This window comes from Oryx dammah, unplaced genomic scaffold (genome assembly GCF_014754425.2).
Source record: "Oryx dammah isolate SB20612 unplaced genomic scaffold, SCBI_Odam_1.1 HiC_scaffold_13, whole genome shotgun sequence".
NCBI lineage: Eukaryota > Metazoa > Chordata > Mammalia > Artiodactyla > Bovidae > Oryx > Oryx dammah.
Genome location: NW_024070197.1, coordinates 28,628,248 through 28,647,712, shown reverse-complemented (window position 1 = coordinate 28,647,712; position 19,465 = coordinate 28,628,248). Strand labels below are relative to the sequence as shown.

Below are 19,465 nucleotides of genomic sequence, written 5' to 3'. Positions count from 1 at the left end.
GTGGTCCAGTGGCTAGGGCTCCATGCCTCCATTGTAGGGGGCACAGGTTCAATCCCTGGTCAGGGAACTAAGATCCTATATGCCATGCAGAATAGCAAAGAAAAAAAAGAATGATATATAACAAAACTGTAAAATAAATCTAAGTTCTCTTAATAATTTTTTTTAAAAAAGCTCTGTTTTAAAAGTTCAGCTTTTAAATTTTTATATTTTAAAAATTTAAATTAAAAAAATTTAATTAAAATTTTTAAATAAAAAAATTTTACATTTTATAGGGAAATTTTCAAATACATGTACAGAGAATAGTATAATAAACATCTGTGTACCAAGTAACCCAGATACAGCTATTGATTCTGCCATTTTCATTTAATTTAATCTCCAACTTCCCATTCATTAATTTAGAATTAGAATTCTAAGTGATAATGTTTCATAGGTTACTTGTAAGCACCGCTTTTTTTTTCTTATTGATACATAAAATAACGATGCATGTTTGTAATCAATGAAACATTCTGTGAAATATTGTATTTGAATGGTGCTATATTGTAACCATGTTGATTTTCTAATTTCAGCTGTTACTTCCCAAACTTTCTAGTAAAGCATTTTTCCTTAGGTCATTGAGATGCTGAGCATGGGTAATTTTGTTTTTTGTCCTTTAGAGATTCCAGAGAGTGATATGGTGCCAGGGACCATTTTGGTGACAGAAGAACAACTTAGTCAATGTATTGAGGATATATATAAGGTTGGTAATTTAAGTCACTAATATTTTTAGTTAATCTTTGTACTTAGTCTTTTAAAATAATTTTGTCTTTTAAACTGATTCTTCAAGATTGGAATTACTAATCTTAAATTCCAAACCATCAAAATCTTTTTACTTTGAAAATTGGAAACTATAAGCTGTTAATTTTATCATTTACTTTGAATCTTAAGCAGTTCAGATTCTCTTAAGTGCATATGCCACTGATGAAAGCATATCCTTAGAAGAAATTGACAAAGACATTTGCAATACTGTAGGCTTCCTAAACATGTATGATAATATTGAATCTACTTTATAATTTTTGATAGAATCATCATCATGAAGAAATATGTTTGAGTAAATGAGTTATGGAAATGACTTCCTAAATATACAGTAAAGGTGAAAAAATATTTATATAAATTATATGTTCTCTATGATTATAATCTTAAATATATATATTTTTAACAAAAATGAAATCCATTACTGTTAGGCCCAGATGGCATTGGGGTAAATACTCTTCTTTAAAATTTATTTCAATGCATTTATAATGATATCATACTATTAAAAACATTTACAAGAGTAAGTAGCTTTCAGAATTATATTTCATGTAAAAAGGTAAAGCTGCATTGGGAATATCATTTGGCAGTTCCTTAAAAAGTTAAATGTGGAGTTATCATCAGTTCAGTTCAGTGGCTCAGTCACGTCCGACTCTTTGAGACCCCGTGTATCGCAGCACGCCAGGCCTCCTTGTCCATCACCAAGTCCCGGAGTTCACTCATACTCATGTCCATTGAGTTGGTGATGCCATCCAGCCATCTCATCCTCTGTTGTCCCCTTCTCCTTCTGCCCCCAATCCTTCCCAGCATCAGGGTCTTTTCCAATGAGTCAACTCTTCACATGAGGTGGACAAAGTATTGGAGTTTCAGCTTCAACATCCATCCTTCCAGTGAACACTCAGGACTGATCTCCTTTAGAATGGACTGGTTGGATCTCCTTGCAGTCCAAGGGACTCTCAAGAGTCTTCTCCAACACCACATTTCAAAAGCATCAATTCTTCAGTGCTCAGTTTTCTTCACAGTCCAACTCTCACATCCATACATGACTACTGGAAAAACCATAGCCTTGACTAGACGGACCTTTGTTGCCAAAGTAATGTCTCTGCTTTTTAATATGCTTCTAGGTTGGTCATAACTTTCCTTCCAAGGGGTAAGCATCTTTTAATTTCATGGCTGCAGTCACCATCTGCAGTGATTTTGGAGCCCAAAAAAGTAAAGTCAGCTACTGTTTCCATTGTTTCCCCATTTATTTTCCATGAAGTGATGGAACCGGATGCCATGAATAATGGTGCTCTGGATATTCATGTATAAGTTATTGTGTGTTTATACATTTTTATTTCTCATCCCTGGAAGTGGAATTGCTGTATCGTATGGTAATCCTGTGTTTTAATCATTTGAGGTACTGTCAGATCATTTTCCAAAATGTCTGTACCATTTTACTTTGCTCCCAGCAGTGTGTAAGGGTATAAAGTTAATCTTAGGTCATGTTCTTTCAGATAAGGCAGATGTGGACTTCCCTGGTGGTCCAGTGGTTAAGACTGTGCACTTCCAATGTAGGGGGTTCAGGTTCAGTCCCCAGTCAGGGAGCTATGATCCCAAATGCCACATGGCACGGCCAAAAAAAACCCAAAGGGAAGGCATTTGCTTTTGGTTTGGTTAGGTTTACGCTTTATGTATGATACTAATAAATTGGTAGATGTAAATGCATGCTGCTTAAAAATTCAAAATTCATTCTCTGTAACAGTCACTTTTTCCTAAAGTTTGATGTTCACTAACCTTTTATTAAATTTTGCTGTTGAAAAAAATAGAGTATAACCTTAATAACATTGACCTGGCACACAAGCACAGAATTAAATTGTTCATGGATAAAATAAGACATGATGATTTAGTGGCTATAATACTGTTTGTTTTTATTTAATGCCTCATTTAGAGACTTACGAAAAGGAAGTTCTTATATCCTGTTCTTCCTGTTAGTAGGCAAGTACTTTTCAGATAACATGAAGACAAGAAATTATACAGAACAGTCTAGAAAGCAAAAGTTCTGAATTAGAGAATAAGGCCCAAATAACTTTTAGAAAGATTATCTTCAGTCATATTCCAGCTAAGAAATACTATGATGAAAAATAGTAAAATAGTCAGGTGTGGAATGTTAGAAAGACTTGAAAGTGCTGGTAGGGATAGGACTAATTTTGACTAAACTTTGGTACAAACTCCTCGTAGTGTTCAGTGGAAGTCATTAAATTGCTTTTAGAAGAAAAAGCAAGACAACTTCTTTCTGGCAAGTGAATTAGCCTCTAAAAATCAAAGAGATGGAGAAATAGTGAGTCCTGTCCATTTCTCCTATTCTTGCCCCCCATGAGGGGGGAAAATCCCCTCATAGTGAACAGTTGAGTGAGGTAAAAACTTCCTGAAGAGACAGGCAAAACATTAGTTTGCTGTAGACACTTGATTATGCACAAGGACTGGGACCGTCTTGAAAGCAGGAAGGGGTACAGAAGGGTAATTATTCCCTCTACAAGGTTTTGGCAGCTCAGCTGCAGAAGGAAAACAGAGGAAATGTGTATGTTGGAGGAAAATGGTAAACATGGTGTAAAATTGAGCAACAAAGAGTATGTTGTCTTTATTAACTTTCTGCTAATACTAAATTATAGAGTACAGCTCAAAGGCAGGAAATAAGGAAAACATCTGGGGTGGTTGGATTGATCCAGCAACTCACTCGGAAACAAGAGGGGGTACAAGAGGGTGTTTTAATTTTAGAGAGGCATTTGGGAACGTTTCCAGCTCTGGTGTTTGCTCTCTTTCTTTTTGTGTCTTTTTAACAGACTAATTGAGATGGCACTCACATACCACACAATTTACCCATTTACATACTTGATTCAGTTTTTTTGGTATATTCACAGTGTTGTGCAGCCATTACCACAATCTAAGTTAACAATATTTTTATGCCTCTAAAGAAATCTATTAGCTGCTATCTCCCATTCTCCTTGCTTTGCCCCTAACCCTAGGCGATCACTAATCTACTTTCTGTTTCTATAGATTTGCCTATTCTGGATATTTTATGTAAATGAAATTATATAATATGTGGTCTTTTGTAGTTGACTCTTCAGTGTTTGGTGGTTTTTAAGAAAATATTTATTTGGCTTTGATTTATGTTTCCCTCATGGCTAATGAGGCATACATACTTCCCTGGTGGCTCAGTGATAAAGAATCTGCCTGCAATGTAGGAGACACAAGTTCAGTCCCTGGGTTGGAAAGATCCCCTGGAGAAAGAAATGGCTTCCCATTCCAGTATTCTTGCCTGGGAGATCCCTTGGACAGAGGAGCCTGTAAGGTTATAGTCCATGGGGTTGCAAAAAGAGTCAGTCTCGACTTAGCAACTAAATAACAACAACGTCGTGGCTAATGATGTTGAACAGACTGTCTGTGCTTACTGGCCATTTGCATGTCTTCCTTGGAGAAATTTCTATTAAGAGCCTTTGCCTGTTTTTATGTTGGGTTATTATCTTTTTGTTATTGGTGGATTGTGGAGTGGGACTCACTCTCACCAGCAGCTTTTTCTGAAGAAATCCTCCTCATAAGTCACTTCTCGGTATCCGCACCTTTGATCTTTCCTACCCTCTTTCCGAATGAGGAGTTTTTATCGTCTTGATCGCATCAAAGTCTGGTGTCTTACTTTGGAGTTTTAAGTGCATTTTATCTTGTTGCTTTACTTGACATTTCCAATTTAACATCCCATGTCACCTGTGTTACGACAGATGTCCAACTGGCTGCCCTCTTAGTCTTACTCAAAGTCTCTTAGTCCTCAGAGCCAGTTTCATCTCTGCTTTATACGCAGTCCTGATCAGACTGGTTATCTTTTAAAGACCACAGCAGAATTAGAAGTAACAGAAGTTAGACTGACTAAGGCACAGTGACAAGAGCATAGAAGATCAAGAAAGGAGACACAAAAATATACCCCCAAAGAGTATATTATCAGTTGAAAAACAAAGTATTTTATGTTCAGTGTACTTTGTTTAAGAAGGCAAAGGTTACACACAATTCATCTTAGGTATAATTCCTTCCAAAATTGTTAGAATATAAGTACATTTTGGTATTTAAAGGAATCAGCTACCGGCTCTCTAAATGAAAATTTTATGGCAGGAACAATGGCAAGGGAAGGCCTTCTTATATTTGCTTCCTTCACATACGGCACGGGCTGGAGCCAGGTGACCCTTGTGGGCCAGGTGGAATGCTCTTAGCAGTACAGGTAGTATATATACAGGTGCTGGTCAAACTGAAGTGAAAACTTGGCGTAGCCACTTGTACTTAATTTGCATAAATAACTGTCGTCATTTCTATGTGTGTATTTTATTTCTGGTAAAATTAAGCTAAAAAAGGTATATGCCTCTCAAATAGCTTTTAGTTCAGTGACATTCCTTTCTGTCTCCTGCCTCTGAGTGTCTGGAGCCTGATCTCTAGAATGTTTATATTCTTTTGTCCTCCCTGGTATGAAAGGGATTTGTGTATTTTTCTTTACCTACAGAGGTGAAGAGAGGCCCAGATGGCATGGAGATTGCTTCTGGGTAGGACAGGATAGAAGAATTCCAGTTCTGGGAACTCCCTGGCATTCCAGTGGTTAAAACTCTTCACTCCCAATGCAGGGGGCCTGGTTTGATACCAGATAGGGAAACTAAGATCTCACATGCTGTGTGGCCCAGCCAAAAAAAGAATTCCAGTTCTTTCTGATTAGCACATTTCTTGCTGTTAAGAGAACTGGCCAGCATCCAATACTGGAGGTGGAGGGATATTGCCTCTCTGTATTCCTCACTGTGCTTGCCCAAGACTCCCTAATGGCAGAATAAGTTTCAGGATTGGAAAGGCTAGAAAGGACCTAGTTTATTTTTTACATTCTTATTTCCATTTTCTCTCTCTGTTTCCAGGTTTAGGAAATCTTGACTTTAATTATCCAAGTCTTTGTCCCACCCCACCCCTGCATCTAATCTTAATGAATTTCTAATGAAAGATTGACCAGTTTATTCCACCTTCTGAATTTTTAATGATTTGTGTGGAGTAAATTAGAATATTGCAATCTTAGAGCTGGAAGGAATTCTAGAAATTATTTAGTGTAATCCTTTTTTTTTCTTAATAGACTTCATGTTGTAGAGCAGTTTTAGGTTCACAGAAAGATTGAGTGAAACGTATAGAGTTCCCATGTATCCCCTGCCCCTACATGTGCAAAGCTGCCCCCACTGTCAACATCCTACACCGGATGGTGTATTTGTCATGGTGGATGAACTGACATTGACATGTCAATATCACCCTAAGTCCATAGTTTACATTAAGGTTCACCTTTGATGTGGTATATTCTTTGGGTTTTGACAAATTAATCCCTCCTTTTACAGTAAAGGTAACAAAATCCAAAAGATTGTGAAGTGACTTGTCCCAAACCATACGAGTGAGTGGCAGAGCTGGTCCCAGGACCAATGTTTCCTTCTGTCTTTCTCTCTTACTCTTTCTTTGTTTAGAAAGATAATATTTGCACAAGGTACGAATTTAATAAGTGCCAAAGGCTCTGCAGTGAGACATTAGTCTCCCTTTCACCTGTGGACGCTCCCTAAAGGCAGTCATTCTTTCTGGATGTTTCCGTCTCCTGTTGAACTGTAACCTTGAATAACATGCAGAGAACTGGGAAAAAAAAATCCTTCAAGGATGTGGGAGATTCAAACAGTAAATTTTTTAAATGCTTCAATTCAGATTCTGTGGTATAATGTAGTGAAAAGCACTTGGCTTTTTGAGTCAAATGGACTTAAGATTGGAATTTGGCTCCAGGGTTGACTATCTAGGTGATGTTAGGTCACTTAAATTTGACACTTGAGTTGCCTACTGGATGAATAAAGTAACTTTTGGTAAGCTCATATTCTGTAATAGGTGCTCAAAAAACATCAGTTCCTTTTTGGTTCAGGGAAACTCTTTTTAAAAGACTATTTTATGCATTATGCTCTGAAAGCATGAACAGTGCAAAGTACTATATTAAGTAACTTGCTTGGTTCTTCTGCTTTTTACAAGTCTTAATTAAACTCAGTAAGTGCATTAGAAATTCTGGAACACTACTAATCAAAAGGATCACTGGGATATTTTAGAAGCCAGCATTTGACTAGTTTAATCTTTAACAGGGGTAAAATCAAGTTCCAGCCTGTACTGAATTTCAGTGTTAGGATTTAGTCAGCTTGATTCTGAATAGCCTCATCATATTTGTATTTCTGTACACGTACGTCTCTGCAGAAGATAAGGCCATAAATTAAGAAAGCTGTTACATTTACAGTAGCAGCAACAATAATAAAATATTTAGGACTAAATTTAACATTTGCACGTGGCTGTAAATTTTACAAAATATTTTAACATGAATTATCTTAATCAGTGCTTATGCTAAAAGCTTTAATGCCTACATTATACATGAGGAAACTGGGACCTGGAGAGGTTTAAATGTGTTCACCCACTGTATAGATTTGAGCAACCATATAGGTGGCTGAAACAAAGTTCACAGGCATGTTTCCTTTTTTTTTCAATTAGAGTTTTTACTGAATTTGTTACAATATTGCTTCTGTTTTATGTTTTTTTTGGGGGGTGTGTGTGGCCATAAGACATGTAGGATCTTAGTTCTCCAACCAGGGATTGAACCCACACCCCCTGCATTGGAAGCTCGGAGTCTAAACCAGTAGACTACTAGATGCTTTTTCAGTGCTTCCCGGTGCTTTTGCAGCTACTCTGCAGGGGTGTCGAAGGGATGTGTTTAACAATATGATGGAAGTCTATGCAATGAGCACATGAGGGCTGCTTTCTGTTTTGTTTTGCTTTGAAACAGAAACACATATTTATTCTTAATACTTTTGACTGTTTTGTTTCCTCCTAGTTTTTCCTTTCTTTTTAAATTCAGATTTCCAGTCAGTCTTCCCCGAGAAATTCAGCCCTCCAGACATGAAGCTAGATGCTGAACAAGTTAATAGAATAAAATCAAACTTCCTATTCAATCTGCTCTTCCTTCCGTGGCTGAAGTTCTGTGATTCTGTTTAGTTAATTTGCATTGACTGATAATTTCTAGATGCTGCAGCTTTTGTTTGAAACATGTATATTATCATGTAAGAATCGAATTGCCAGTCTATGTCCGATGCAGGATATGGCACGCTTGGGGCTGGTACGCGGGGATGACCCAGAGAGATGCTGTGGGGAGAGGAGTGGGAGGGGGGTTCATGTTTGGGAACGCATGTACACCCGTGGTGGATTCATGTCAATGTATGCCAAAATCAATACAGAATTGTAAAGTAAAAAAAAATAAATTATATAAAAAATAAAACAAAAAAAAAAGAAAAAGTGAAAATAGGGAGGGCTTCCCCACAAAAATACAACTTTTGAGAAAGTAGACAGCATCCAGTCTACTTTGTTCACTCTTTGATTCAGTCAATCAGATGCCAAAAAATTTACCAAGTACCTACTGAATGCCATTCTGCTTGGTTTACAAGTAGGGAAATGATTAAGAATCAGCTGCTACCTTCAAGGAGCTCCCAATCAAGCAAAGAAAGAGTTACAGTAGAGTGTGATTTATAGTTTTAAGAGCGCCCAGAAACATGCCTCTCTTACTTGTCAGAGCAGCAGTCCTCTAGATTTAGATGAAGGATTGTGAGGCTTAACCACAGACGCCTCTTCCCAGGGCTGGATCTGTAATAGTAGGCCAAGATGCATTCCTAAATGGATGTGGAAATCCCCAAAAAGGAACGAGGAAATCCCAAGGCTGCCAGTGGGGTCATTGGTACCCATCTGTCTCCTTGTCTAATCTTTTCTGAGCTGTTTTGGTTTTACTAGATACATACTGATCTCTTATTTTGCCCCTGTGTCTTGTCCTATGCATTTATATTGAAAAAGTCACAAGTTGTTATAGAAATTCCACGTTTCTTCAAAGCACCATTTCGCTTATTCTCAGAGAGGCTTTTTCATACCAGAGAATTAAAAAGATACCTTGAGAGTCTGTCTCTCCTGTCCCTGCTTTAGCTTTCCCATCTCTTGGTATTTTGTTTGGTCATCCCTAGTTGTACAGATACCTTAAGTACCCTTGCGGTATGAGGAAGCCTTTCAGCTAAACAGGGTCTTTAGAGTATTAACTTCAGAACTGATGGAACAGAGAGCATGTGAGGAAAGGTTAGAAATTTATTATATCTTAGTCAAGTTGAAGAGTCAGTGTTTCAGATATTTGGGGGTAGGAAGGAATGGTTCATTTTTTTCAACTAGTCTTACTGCTCAATGGCTGAGGTACCAGAAAAGTATAGACCACCATGAGCAAACTTGCAGTCCAGTCAGAGAATGCTGGATAAGATAGGAAAGAGTTTTAAAGCGTGATTAAGCCAACCTCTTTATTTTTCTGAATCTGCCTGCAATGCAGGAGACCTGTCTTTGATCCCTGGGTCAGGAAGATCCTCTGGAGAAGGGAATGGGAGTCCACTCCAGTATTCTTGCCTAGAGAATCTCATGGACAGAGGAGCCTGACAGGCTACAGTCTGTGGAATCACAGAGTCGGACATGACTGAGTGACTAACATTACTACTACTACTACTTTATTTTTCAGATAAGGAAACAAAGATTCAGAGAAGTCAATTGATTCATGTTAAATCTCTCAACAGGTCAGTGGAAGTATTTACAAGCAATCCTATGTGTAACACACCTGATAGTTTTACTGCTAAAAAAAGGAAACTTCTAAATGATATGGAACATCTTTATCACAGGAAGAAATAAGATAACAAGTATTAGATTGTGTTTCAGAACTTGAATCCCCGTCCCACTTTGCCTCCTAGTGAGCAGGGAAGACTCTCCACTAGAAAGAGACTGCACATGAAATTCCACAACATTTGGGTATTAGAGCGTAGAGGTAGGGCAGTCAGATCCTCCCCTTGGTTGCGCAAGAACAACTTACCTATTGTGCCTTGTTGCTTCTTCAGTTGGTATTGTCGCCAGCCTGATGTGCACGCGATTAGGAGGAAAACTGGCCCCAGCAGTTTTTTCCACCTGTGGTGTGACTTCATTGCAAGGGTTTTTTTCCCCTCGTGCATTTGGTCCTTGTCAGTGCTGGCACCAAGAGATCGCTTTGCAGCATTGGCTGAATCAGCCCAGCCTTCCATGTCCCTTTGTGGTTCCCTGAATTCCGGATACAAGTCAGGGATGTGGAACATCCACATTAAGGGGAAAGTGACCAGATTTCACTTTGGGAGTGTAAGTGGACAGTAATGTTAGATGTCAGGTGCAGACCACACTGTTAACCTGCATGTGAGGCAACAGATTGGAAGGAGGGGGCTGTCCTTGGAAGAGACTGGCTACATTGTGGCCCTGGAGATTTATGGAAACCTTGGTAGAAAGGGGCTATAAGATTATCAGTAGAAGGAAGAGGAGGCCATGCAGAGGTGCTGTCCATGGTGCCACTGGGAGCTTCAGCCCTACTTTGCAGAGGTTGCAGAAACAGGGCTATAAATAGCCTAACAAGCTGGGATTCATTGATTCTGAGGGGCTCCAGCAGGGACAAAGTTGGTATGGGTTACGGTTGAAGACAGAAAAATACTATGCACAAGAGGAGATCAGTATTGGGAGGCCATGGGGTATATGCTTTGCTCTTTTTTTTTTTTTAATGTGATAAAACACACATAACATAAAATTATACATTTTACATATTAAAATGTATAATTCAGTGCCATTCACAGTGTTGCACAGCCATCATCACCACTGGCTAGTTCCAGAACTTTTTCATCATCCCAAATGTAAACACTATACCCATTAAGCATTCGGTTCCCACTTCTCCCTCCCTTCAACCCTGGGAGCTGCTAGTCTGTTTTCTGTCTCTGGGTTGTGTGTGGCTTTTATGTTAGACAGATCTGGGTTCATCCTGGCCCTGCCATTTCCTAACAGTCTACCTTTGCCCAACTAACTTCACTTCTCTGAGCCTCAGTTTTCCACGGTTTTAGAGTGAGAATAAAATGCAAGAGAGTCTTAACTTGCAAGACTCTTGTGAGGATTGATTATATGTTAAATGTTTAGCTGAATACCTGGTTCATTCTTGAGGAGACATGCAATAAATGGTTGTTACTGATTGCTTAATAAAAGTGGTAACAGTGGGGTGCCTTTAAACTGTATACTGCTGCGTTTCAACTGCTTATTCACCAAAAATTCAGGTAACACAACTTAATCGTCTATTCTTACAGGTGCTAAAGTAGGAAACTTGACTTCTGCCTTCCAGGCTAGTTGAAGAGGTCAGAGATAACTGTATATGCAAGGACTGATTATATGTTACAAGCTCTAAAATGCTTTTGGAATTTATGGAAGAAAAGTCATTGATGGTGGTTAGATGCTTAATGGTTATTTGAATTAGAGAATGAATGAATGAACTGTTGAACAATGAAATAATATAGCAGGCCTATGGAAGAGGTAGAACTTAAGCTGGATCAATTTCATAAGTACCACTGCTTGTCTGTCATCTGTAAAATGCTGTCTGGTCATTAGGATGCAGAGCAGTTGTAGGGTGGATTTTAAGAAAACAGATTTTGATGATTGTCTTTAGATGGTCAGTCCAAAACTTTTGGAAAATAGATATACCTCCAGTAAGGACATTTAAAGAGAAGTAGATTGGAGCTCAGTCCAAAGAAGAATTTTAACTGAATGAATGTTGGAAGGGAGGTGGCAATCCTGTTTGTGTCAAGCAGAAGTCATTCAAGTTCTTTGAGCTGTCATAGAAAAAGCTAATTGATCAGTTTGAGCCAGAGGAGACTTTAAATCTTTCTACTTTGAAAAAAATTTTTTCTCTGTTCTTATCTATGAACTTAATAGTTTATTAGTTGGTGACTTGATAAGAGTTACTCTTAATTTCTCCCTCTTTTCACATGGTCTTTACCTCATCACTCTCTGTCCTTTTAAACTTGTTTTTCTTCCTAGCATTTTCACTACCTGATATTTTATATTTATTTAGTTTCTGTCCCCTTGCTAGAATGAAGCAGATAATTTGTTTCCCACTATATCCTTAGAACCACGAATATCTCACAAATTGGCACTCAGTAAACATATGCTGCACCTTTATGTAAAAATGGATAAAATTTTCGTTTGTATAAGATAACTACAGTTTTTTCTGTTCCTTCTAAGAAAATACAGAAAATGCAAAAAATATTTAAGCATTGGAGGAATTTATCAACAACAGCATACCTTCTGAGAGATGTGCTTGATATGAATTCATGTTAAAGTTTGAAGTGTTTTGGCTCAGTAAATAGTACAGATTTAGCTTCATTTGTTTTTTAGTTTTTTGTATTGAAGATGCTGGTAAGGAAGGATGGCTCCACAGGGATTACCTCTGGGAACACACAATCCAGAGCCAAACAATAGACCCTTACGTTATCTGGGGGATCTCCTTTTTTACCTCCTGTAATTTGTGATATCATAATTAGGCCTGCATATTATTTCTGAACACTGCCATACAATGTACCTCATTTAGCTGGGCTTATGGAGATTAGATCATGCACAGGAAGCTGGCTCCTTCGTTATCAGGCTCCACAGAGGAGTTGGGAGGCTTAAGGAGTATGAAAAATTAGGGTTGATTTAAAGGGACAGGGTTCTCTGGAAAAGCACAGAGATTTTTCCAGCTTGTGCCTCCTTGACCTTTAGTTTCCCATAAACATCATTGATTTCCACCTCACTCCTCTTTGTGTTAATTAGGGCCTCTTCTAAGTTTTCCTTTCTTCACCCTTTAAGATAGGTCTGCTTGTAGAGAGCAGACATGCGGACACCTTGGAGGAAGGGGAGGGTGAGACAAATTGGGAGAGCAGGACTGACATATATATACTACCGTGTGTCAAATAGCTAGTGGGAAGCTGCTGTATGGCGCAGGGAGGCTCAGCTTAGGGCTCTGTGAGGACCTAGAGGGGTGGGATGGGGAGGTTCTCAAGGGGGAGGAGATGTATGTAAACGTATAGTTGATTCATTTGTACAGCAGAAACTAGCACAATATTGTAAAACAATTATACTAAAAAAAAAATAGGTCTGCTAATACAGAATTTGTGAGATTGCTGTAATTTCAATGAGGCAACTCTTTCAAAGAATCTAACCTGGTACCTGGAAGATAAAAATCCTAGCATAGTTCCTGGAACACATATGTGTGTTCCATTGTCAAGTGGGTAATCATTGTCAGAGCCTCTTTTTTCTTCTTTTATTATGATTACAGTTGACACCGTCAGGTTTTAGTTAATTTATTAGAACAGAATTAAGTACAGTTTACAATCCTGTTATGCTTGATTGGAGTTTTGAATAGCATTTTAGCACTTCCTAAAGTATTTTAAATTATCCACCTTGAATAATAATAACAGTATTATTGGTTTAACTCATTTTATTCTTCCTATTAGATCACAAGCAATGAAAGAGAACAGTTCTTCTTCACTTTGATATTCAGAGTAGTGCAATGCCTAGGACAGTACTTTGATTCCAGTATGTATTCAGAAAAGTTTGTTGAATCCTTTTTGAAAGGTACAAATAAAATATTTGACATAGTTATTGTTAATAAGCTTCAGCACCCTCGCGTGCTTGACCCTATAAAGCCAGTGCAGATCTGGGTGCACATGGATTGAACTAGAGAGAATAGGGCTTGCCCATGTGGCAGTCACATCTGGAGAATGACAAATCTAGGGATTTCCCTTGTCTCCAGCTGCTGAGACCCTGTGCTCCCAATGCAGGGGACCCAGGGTTCAGTCCCTGGTCGGGGAACTAGATCCCACATGCCACACGGAGAAGATTCTGCATGCTGCAACTAAGACCCAGCACAGCCAAATAAATAAATAAAAACAAATATTAAAAAAAAAAGGATAAACCTAGAGCAAACTTTTGTTTTGCTTTTTTTTCTTTTAAATCTAGTCTTAAGCTTTTCTGTTTGCTTGTTAGTCCTAGTAGCAGGGCCTTTAGCAGTAAGATAATTATTGTATAGATGAACAGTAGATGAGGAGGCTCTGAGCTAGTCAGAAGTAGGAAAGGAATAGGTCAGAAAATGGGTCCACCTACCTGGTTCCCCAGCAGTTCTTCAGGCTGCATGCATGAAGGGTGATGCTTCATCTCAGTCTCCCTGTGTTTCAACCTGTCTGCCAACCTCAGGTGTTTCCCTTAGCCTTAGCCTTAAAAATGTTCACCTTAGGACTAGAGCGCTGCTTAAGGTAAGCCTTCGGCCCTGACTCCCATTCCTCAGGCCTTGCACTCACTGTGCCACTGTGTCCTTTTCCCTAGGTGTATGTGGTCGGGAATGAACCTTTACCAGTGTTGGTGGATTCTCTGCTTCCTGTCCTGGGAGTCCTCTTCTCTCTCTACTGCTTTACCAAGCAGAGCGTGTCTCATATAAGGTAAACAACCTAGAGAACCTTCGTGTTTGTAAACAGTGAAGTCTTTCTTGCATGTTGTTCTTCTTTTGAGTGTGACTTATGCCCCTTCGTAGTTGTTTTTTTTCTTTCAAGGTCAGAAAAACTTCTGACAGTCCTCTAGAAGAGAAAGAGCGCTTTGCAGATTGCAGGGGAATTGGATCTAGTTTCTAGAATGACTTTCCTCAGCCTCTGCTTTAGACATCAGAGGGAAAATCTCTGTTTACACGTATGAGCATGCCCCTGTTTGACCAGTGAACAATACTGCTACTGTATGTCTGGGGAGGAGGAAATAGAGGTTAGACCATAAACACCTTGTGAGCAGTTAGAAATCAAGTTTGGGAAACCTGGATCTGAATGTGGCACTCTGTAGTTTAGGCCTGGATTTGTGCACAGTGTTAATGAGAACGAAGGAGTTCCTCAGTCATCCAGAAAATAATCTTCTGTGTTGAAATTTAAGTGGGACTCATTTTGTATCAACTCTGTTCTCACAGTGATTTGTGTTGTTTCTCCCTCCTTATTAGACTTAAATTGGAAGATTGGATTTGACACATACACACTACTAGATATAAAATAGATAATAAGGACCTGCTGTATAGCACAGGGAACTCTACCCAATACTCGATAATGGCCTATATGGGAAATGAACCTTAAAAAAGGGTGGATATATGTATATGTATAACTAATTCAGTTAGCTATACACCTGGAACTAATACAACATTGCAAATCAACTATACTCCAATAAAAATTAAAAAATTTTCTGTCCTTTCCGAAGTCCTACAGAATTCTGATTTTTGGTGTTTGGAAATCCCCCCATATGTAATCTCATACACAGTAATAGTATCTTCTTCATAGGGTTATTATACGCATGTACACCCGTGGTGGATTCATGTCAATGTATGGCAAAACCAATACAGAATTGTAAAGTAAAAAAAAAAAAAAAGATTAAAAAAAAAAAAAGACTATGTTGAAGTAAGTGTATAGCACTGTCCTTGGCAAATTATAAGCTCAATAAATAGTCATTATCATCATCATTGTTAACTGATAAAGGGAAGTACTTGGTCTGGCATATTATTCACAGCTTACATATTGCCGTTTGGTTAGGGTGTCACTGAAGCCTACAGCCATGAGGAAAGTGACAAGAGAAAGTACATTGGAAGATGGAGGGTGTAAGTGTGTGAATTTGGGTTCTGAAGACCATTCCTATAATAACTCTTGTTCTAGTTTTGAAATTGAAGTCCTCACAGCACTATCATGTCTCATCAGACTGAGAAGGAAGAAGCAAACGTTTATTCCACTTCTATCCTAGTTGACTGGTACAGATAAGAGGGGATAAGGACTCAGCAAGAATTTGGTGGTGTACTATTTCTTGGTCACCAGTTATTGGTCCCATTGACGGTAGATGGTTTGATCCATGCCAACTTTCTTTCACAGTGCCTGATCCAAAGGCAGTGAGTACACTTGGAATTAAAAAAAAAAACCATGTGGGGCTCATGTGTCATATCAGAGCTGCTTATACAGCCAGAGATTAGTCAGTCGCTCATCAAATTTCAGGACGTTTGCTTTCTGAAATTCTTAAGCAGAGTTTCCGCTCCCACATGTCGGTAATACTAGGTGATTGTGCCCGCGTTTAGAATGCATGGAACCTGCATGCATTCTTTCTTTTTTCTGTGTTTCTTCTTTCTTTTTCTGTGTTAACTTGTTAGACATGTAGAGTAAGATAACAAGCTCATTTATAACTGCTTTTTTCTGCCAGGTCACTTTGCCAAGAGATCTTATTATGGATTCTGGGGAGACTGGAGAGAAACAAGGCAGTTGCTAGCCTGAAAGGATTTGCAGGGTTGGACAAATCTGTGCCCTCTCTCCATTCTCTGTGCCACTTTAGAGCTGCCACTCAGGGTGGCATTATGATCACCATCAAAGAGGCCGTGTGGTGAGTCCAGCCATTCTTTGCTCTCTCTTCAGATTTAATTGTACCCAAAAGGCTGTTCTATGACTTGTCCACTAAGGGGCGCTGATAGAAAGGAAACCAGAAATGAGCAGCTGAGGTGCTATTTATAATCTCTAAGTGAAAGGTGAGCCTTAAATGATCCTCCAGGTTTTTCCTAGATGCTAACTAATAGGTGCAGTTTACTGCAGTCTCACAATGCTGCTTCATAACAAGCCCACTTACTTCGCAGAGTCTTTGCCAGTGAATCAGAGTAATTGGCAAACACCTTTCACCCTCAACACTATAACAATCCAGTTCTCTTTCTGACATTCAAAATGGTATATGTGTGTTCAGAGTCAGACTTATTCCTAAGGGAAATTCTCTCAAAGCACTCTTACGGTAATTTTGTGATAGAGGTTTGTTTCTCTTAGGGATTGTTTAGAAAGCAGCTAACTGATGTTAGTGGGATGGATAATTTATTTCTCCTATGTCTCACAAATGTATTTTACATTATTTCCATTTTCTGGGTGATATGTGTATATGTTACCACCTCAGAACATAAATTCTTGTTGATCAGAGTCCATGTAATATTTAACTGGTGGCAGCTGCTCTATTCAAATGTCACATCACATTCAAAGTGCTGCTGTTTGTTAAAGTGTTCAAGTCTAATATTTTTATTCATGGTTAGCTTGATTAAGTTTTTTTTTTGTTAAGTTTTAAAACACTTATTCAATCAGAAAATTTTTCTATTTTTCAAATAGAAAAAAAGTATTGACTGCAAATAGAACCATCAGTATAGGTTTTGCAGTTATAACTATGCCCCTGAACAAAAGGAGCTTAATATTTTCTGTCATGTTTATTTAAAACCACTTTGGAAAAGTTTAGACTGGAACCAATTTAGTGACTGAATAGAAAATTTCATAGTATTTGACTTACCAGCAGTTAAAACTTACTGCTATCTTACTAAGTCTTTAGTGTAAGTATGTCAAAATCAATAGTTTCTATTGAAACTGTAGTTTCTCTCCTTGGCAGGAAAAAAAGTAAATAGACAGTGATTGAATGAATCTCCATTCACTGCCAGAAGCAATAGATCATTAAACAGGGGTCTCTACATGGACTTCTGCTACTCCTGCTGCTAAGTCGCTTCAGTTGTGTCCGACTCTGTGCGACCCCATAGACGGCAGCCCACCAGGCTCCCCCGTCCCTAGGATTCTCCAGGCAAGAACACTGGAGTGGGTTGCCATTTCCTTCTCTAATGCATGAAAGTGGAAAGTGAAAGTGAAGTTACTCAGTCGTGTCCGACTCTTAGTGATCCCGTGGACTGCAGCCCACCAGGCTCCTCAGTCCATGGGATTTTCCAGGCAAGAGTACTGGAGTGGGGTGCCATTGCCTTCTCCAATATGGACTTCTGGGACTCTATAATCCCCTTGAAATTATACACAAGGGATTTATTATATGCAAATACAGATTCTTTGCTGAAAATAGGGTCCATAGCTTTCATTACATATTGAAGACACTCCATTTCTCCAGTAAGTTGACACTGTACCAGACTGGGATGGTTGGGTGGTGGTGGTGTGTGGTGTGTGTGTGTGTTTACGATTTCTTCTAAAACTGCTCATGGTGTTCATCCCCCAAGCCCGTGGTCTTTATCACCACTTACCTTTCACTCCACCATTCTGCCCAGCAGCACTAGTTATCAATAAGAAGTCTGATTAAAGAAACTCTAGAAGAACAGCTTTGATTTTATCATCTTTGGATCCAGAATTTTTACTTTTCTGGAGCTAAATATGACTATTTGGAATTGATTCTTCCATTGCAGTTTTAGGAATGAATAAAACAATGCTTCTGAAGGTAATTGTTAGCATGTCTTTTTTTATTTTTTAAAGAATCTTTGAATATGGTATTTAATTTTGATAGGATGGTTCACAGAAGCTTAGACACAATTTCAGCTTTTCTTCTAACTGAAAATGTGTTGGAGATAACATGACTGATCTCTAAAAGATTCTAGGATAATATAGGAAGTAATCCTAAACTTAACTTCTAGGTGATTCATTCTACTAAAGGATTATAAATACTATGTTACTAGTGAACCAGCAGATTGGGACATACTGCCCAGTGAGACTGTTTGCTAAATTAACTTTAATAGTTGTACTTTTCACTGAAATGAAGCAACATCTGTCATTTTTTTCCTCAATTTAATCTGAAAGAAGTTTTGTTCTTTCATCACAAAAGTAGTAAATGTTCTTTTTATAATATAAAAAAGCATAAAGAGGAAACAAAAATTACCAACTATCCTAATCACAGTTTACACGATTTAATGTCTTGTTTTTAGTGTATCTTCTGTACCTTTGTATTTATTTACATGATATGGTATAAGAATATTATATGTTGGCTTTTTCACTTATCTAATGAATGAAAACTAGAAGCCATAGTACCTTATGAGAATTTTCTTTAAACTTTTTGCAGAAATCACAACACTGTTTTTGATAATTGAGCCACATTATTACTTGGAAATTCAGCCTACTCAGTTTTCTGAATCTATGGATTTTTACAAGTCAACAATTGGCTCACTGAGATTGACTGAATCTCTTCCTATGAAGATTATGTCTTTTTTCCACTGCTCATAACCCTTAGCAGCTCATTGAAAAAAAATCCAAGCTCCTTTGAATGGCATCCAACATTCTCTGTGGTCTGGCCTCGCTTTTCAGCCTTCTCTTGTCTCTTCTCTTCTTCAGGAACCAGAATATATGCATAAACCTATACTTTAATTCCTCATTGCATTTGAAGCTTATTGAAATAATATCAATAGGGATGTTTCAACGTCCATCTTCAAATGAATCTTTTCCCCATTTGAGCAAATGACTATACAAGACGTGATAGCCTAGCTTCTGAGAATAAATAACTTTTTCAGCATGGAGAAACAGGAAAATAATTTAAATGTTTCTGAGCTTTATAATGATTTACTGTATGAAATTAACATGTTACTTCAGAAGATTATTAATAGGGTCTCCAAAAAAAAAAAAAGAATAACTCTGGGAAATAAATCTCCCCCTGCATTGCAGTGATGAAGATGAAGATGAAGCCCTGTACCAAAAGGTGTCCTCAGAGCAGTGCCGAGTGGAGCACCTTGGGGGCTTACTGTCCCATTGCCAGGAATGTGGTTTAGCAGGTGACTTCTTCATCTTCTGCTTGAAAGTAAGAATTGTGTATAGCTCAATGTCATTTTTATTCTACGGTGGTATCAGGAGCTCCTTTGAATTTGCCAGGCAGTCATAATTTTAAGTTCTAAAATTAGGTCTTAATTTAGGAGAAATAAAGTCCATAGGGTAATTTTTTTTTTTTTTTAAGTAGCGTTTTG

At 38.2% G+C, this 19,465-nt stretch overlaps 1 protein-coding gene across 2 annotated transcripts in view; it reads left to right on the top strand.

Moving 5' to 3' along the window:
* Positions 1–19,465, top strand: part of TANGO6 (transport and golgi organization 6 homolog) — a 177,277-nt gene that overhangs the window by 26,043 nt on the left and 131,769 nt on the right. For both annotated transcript variants that reach the window (XM_040253254.1, XM_040253255.1), the window contains exons 7-10: positions 654–736; positions 14,050–14,162; positions 15,934–16,110; positions 19,170–19,302. In XM_040253254.1, the coding sequence (XP_040109188.1) occupies positions 654–736; positions 14,050–14,162; positions 15,934–16,110; positions 19,170–19,302 (506 nt within the window). The remainder of the gene's footprint in view (positions 1–653; positions 737–14,049; positions 14,163–15,933; positions 16,111–19,169; positions 19,303–19,465) is intronic.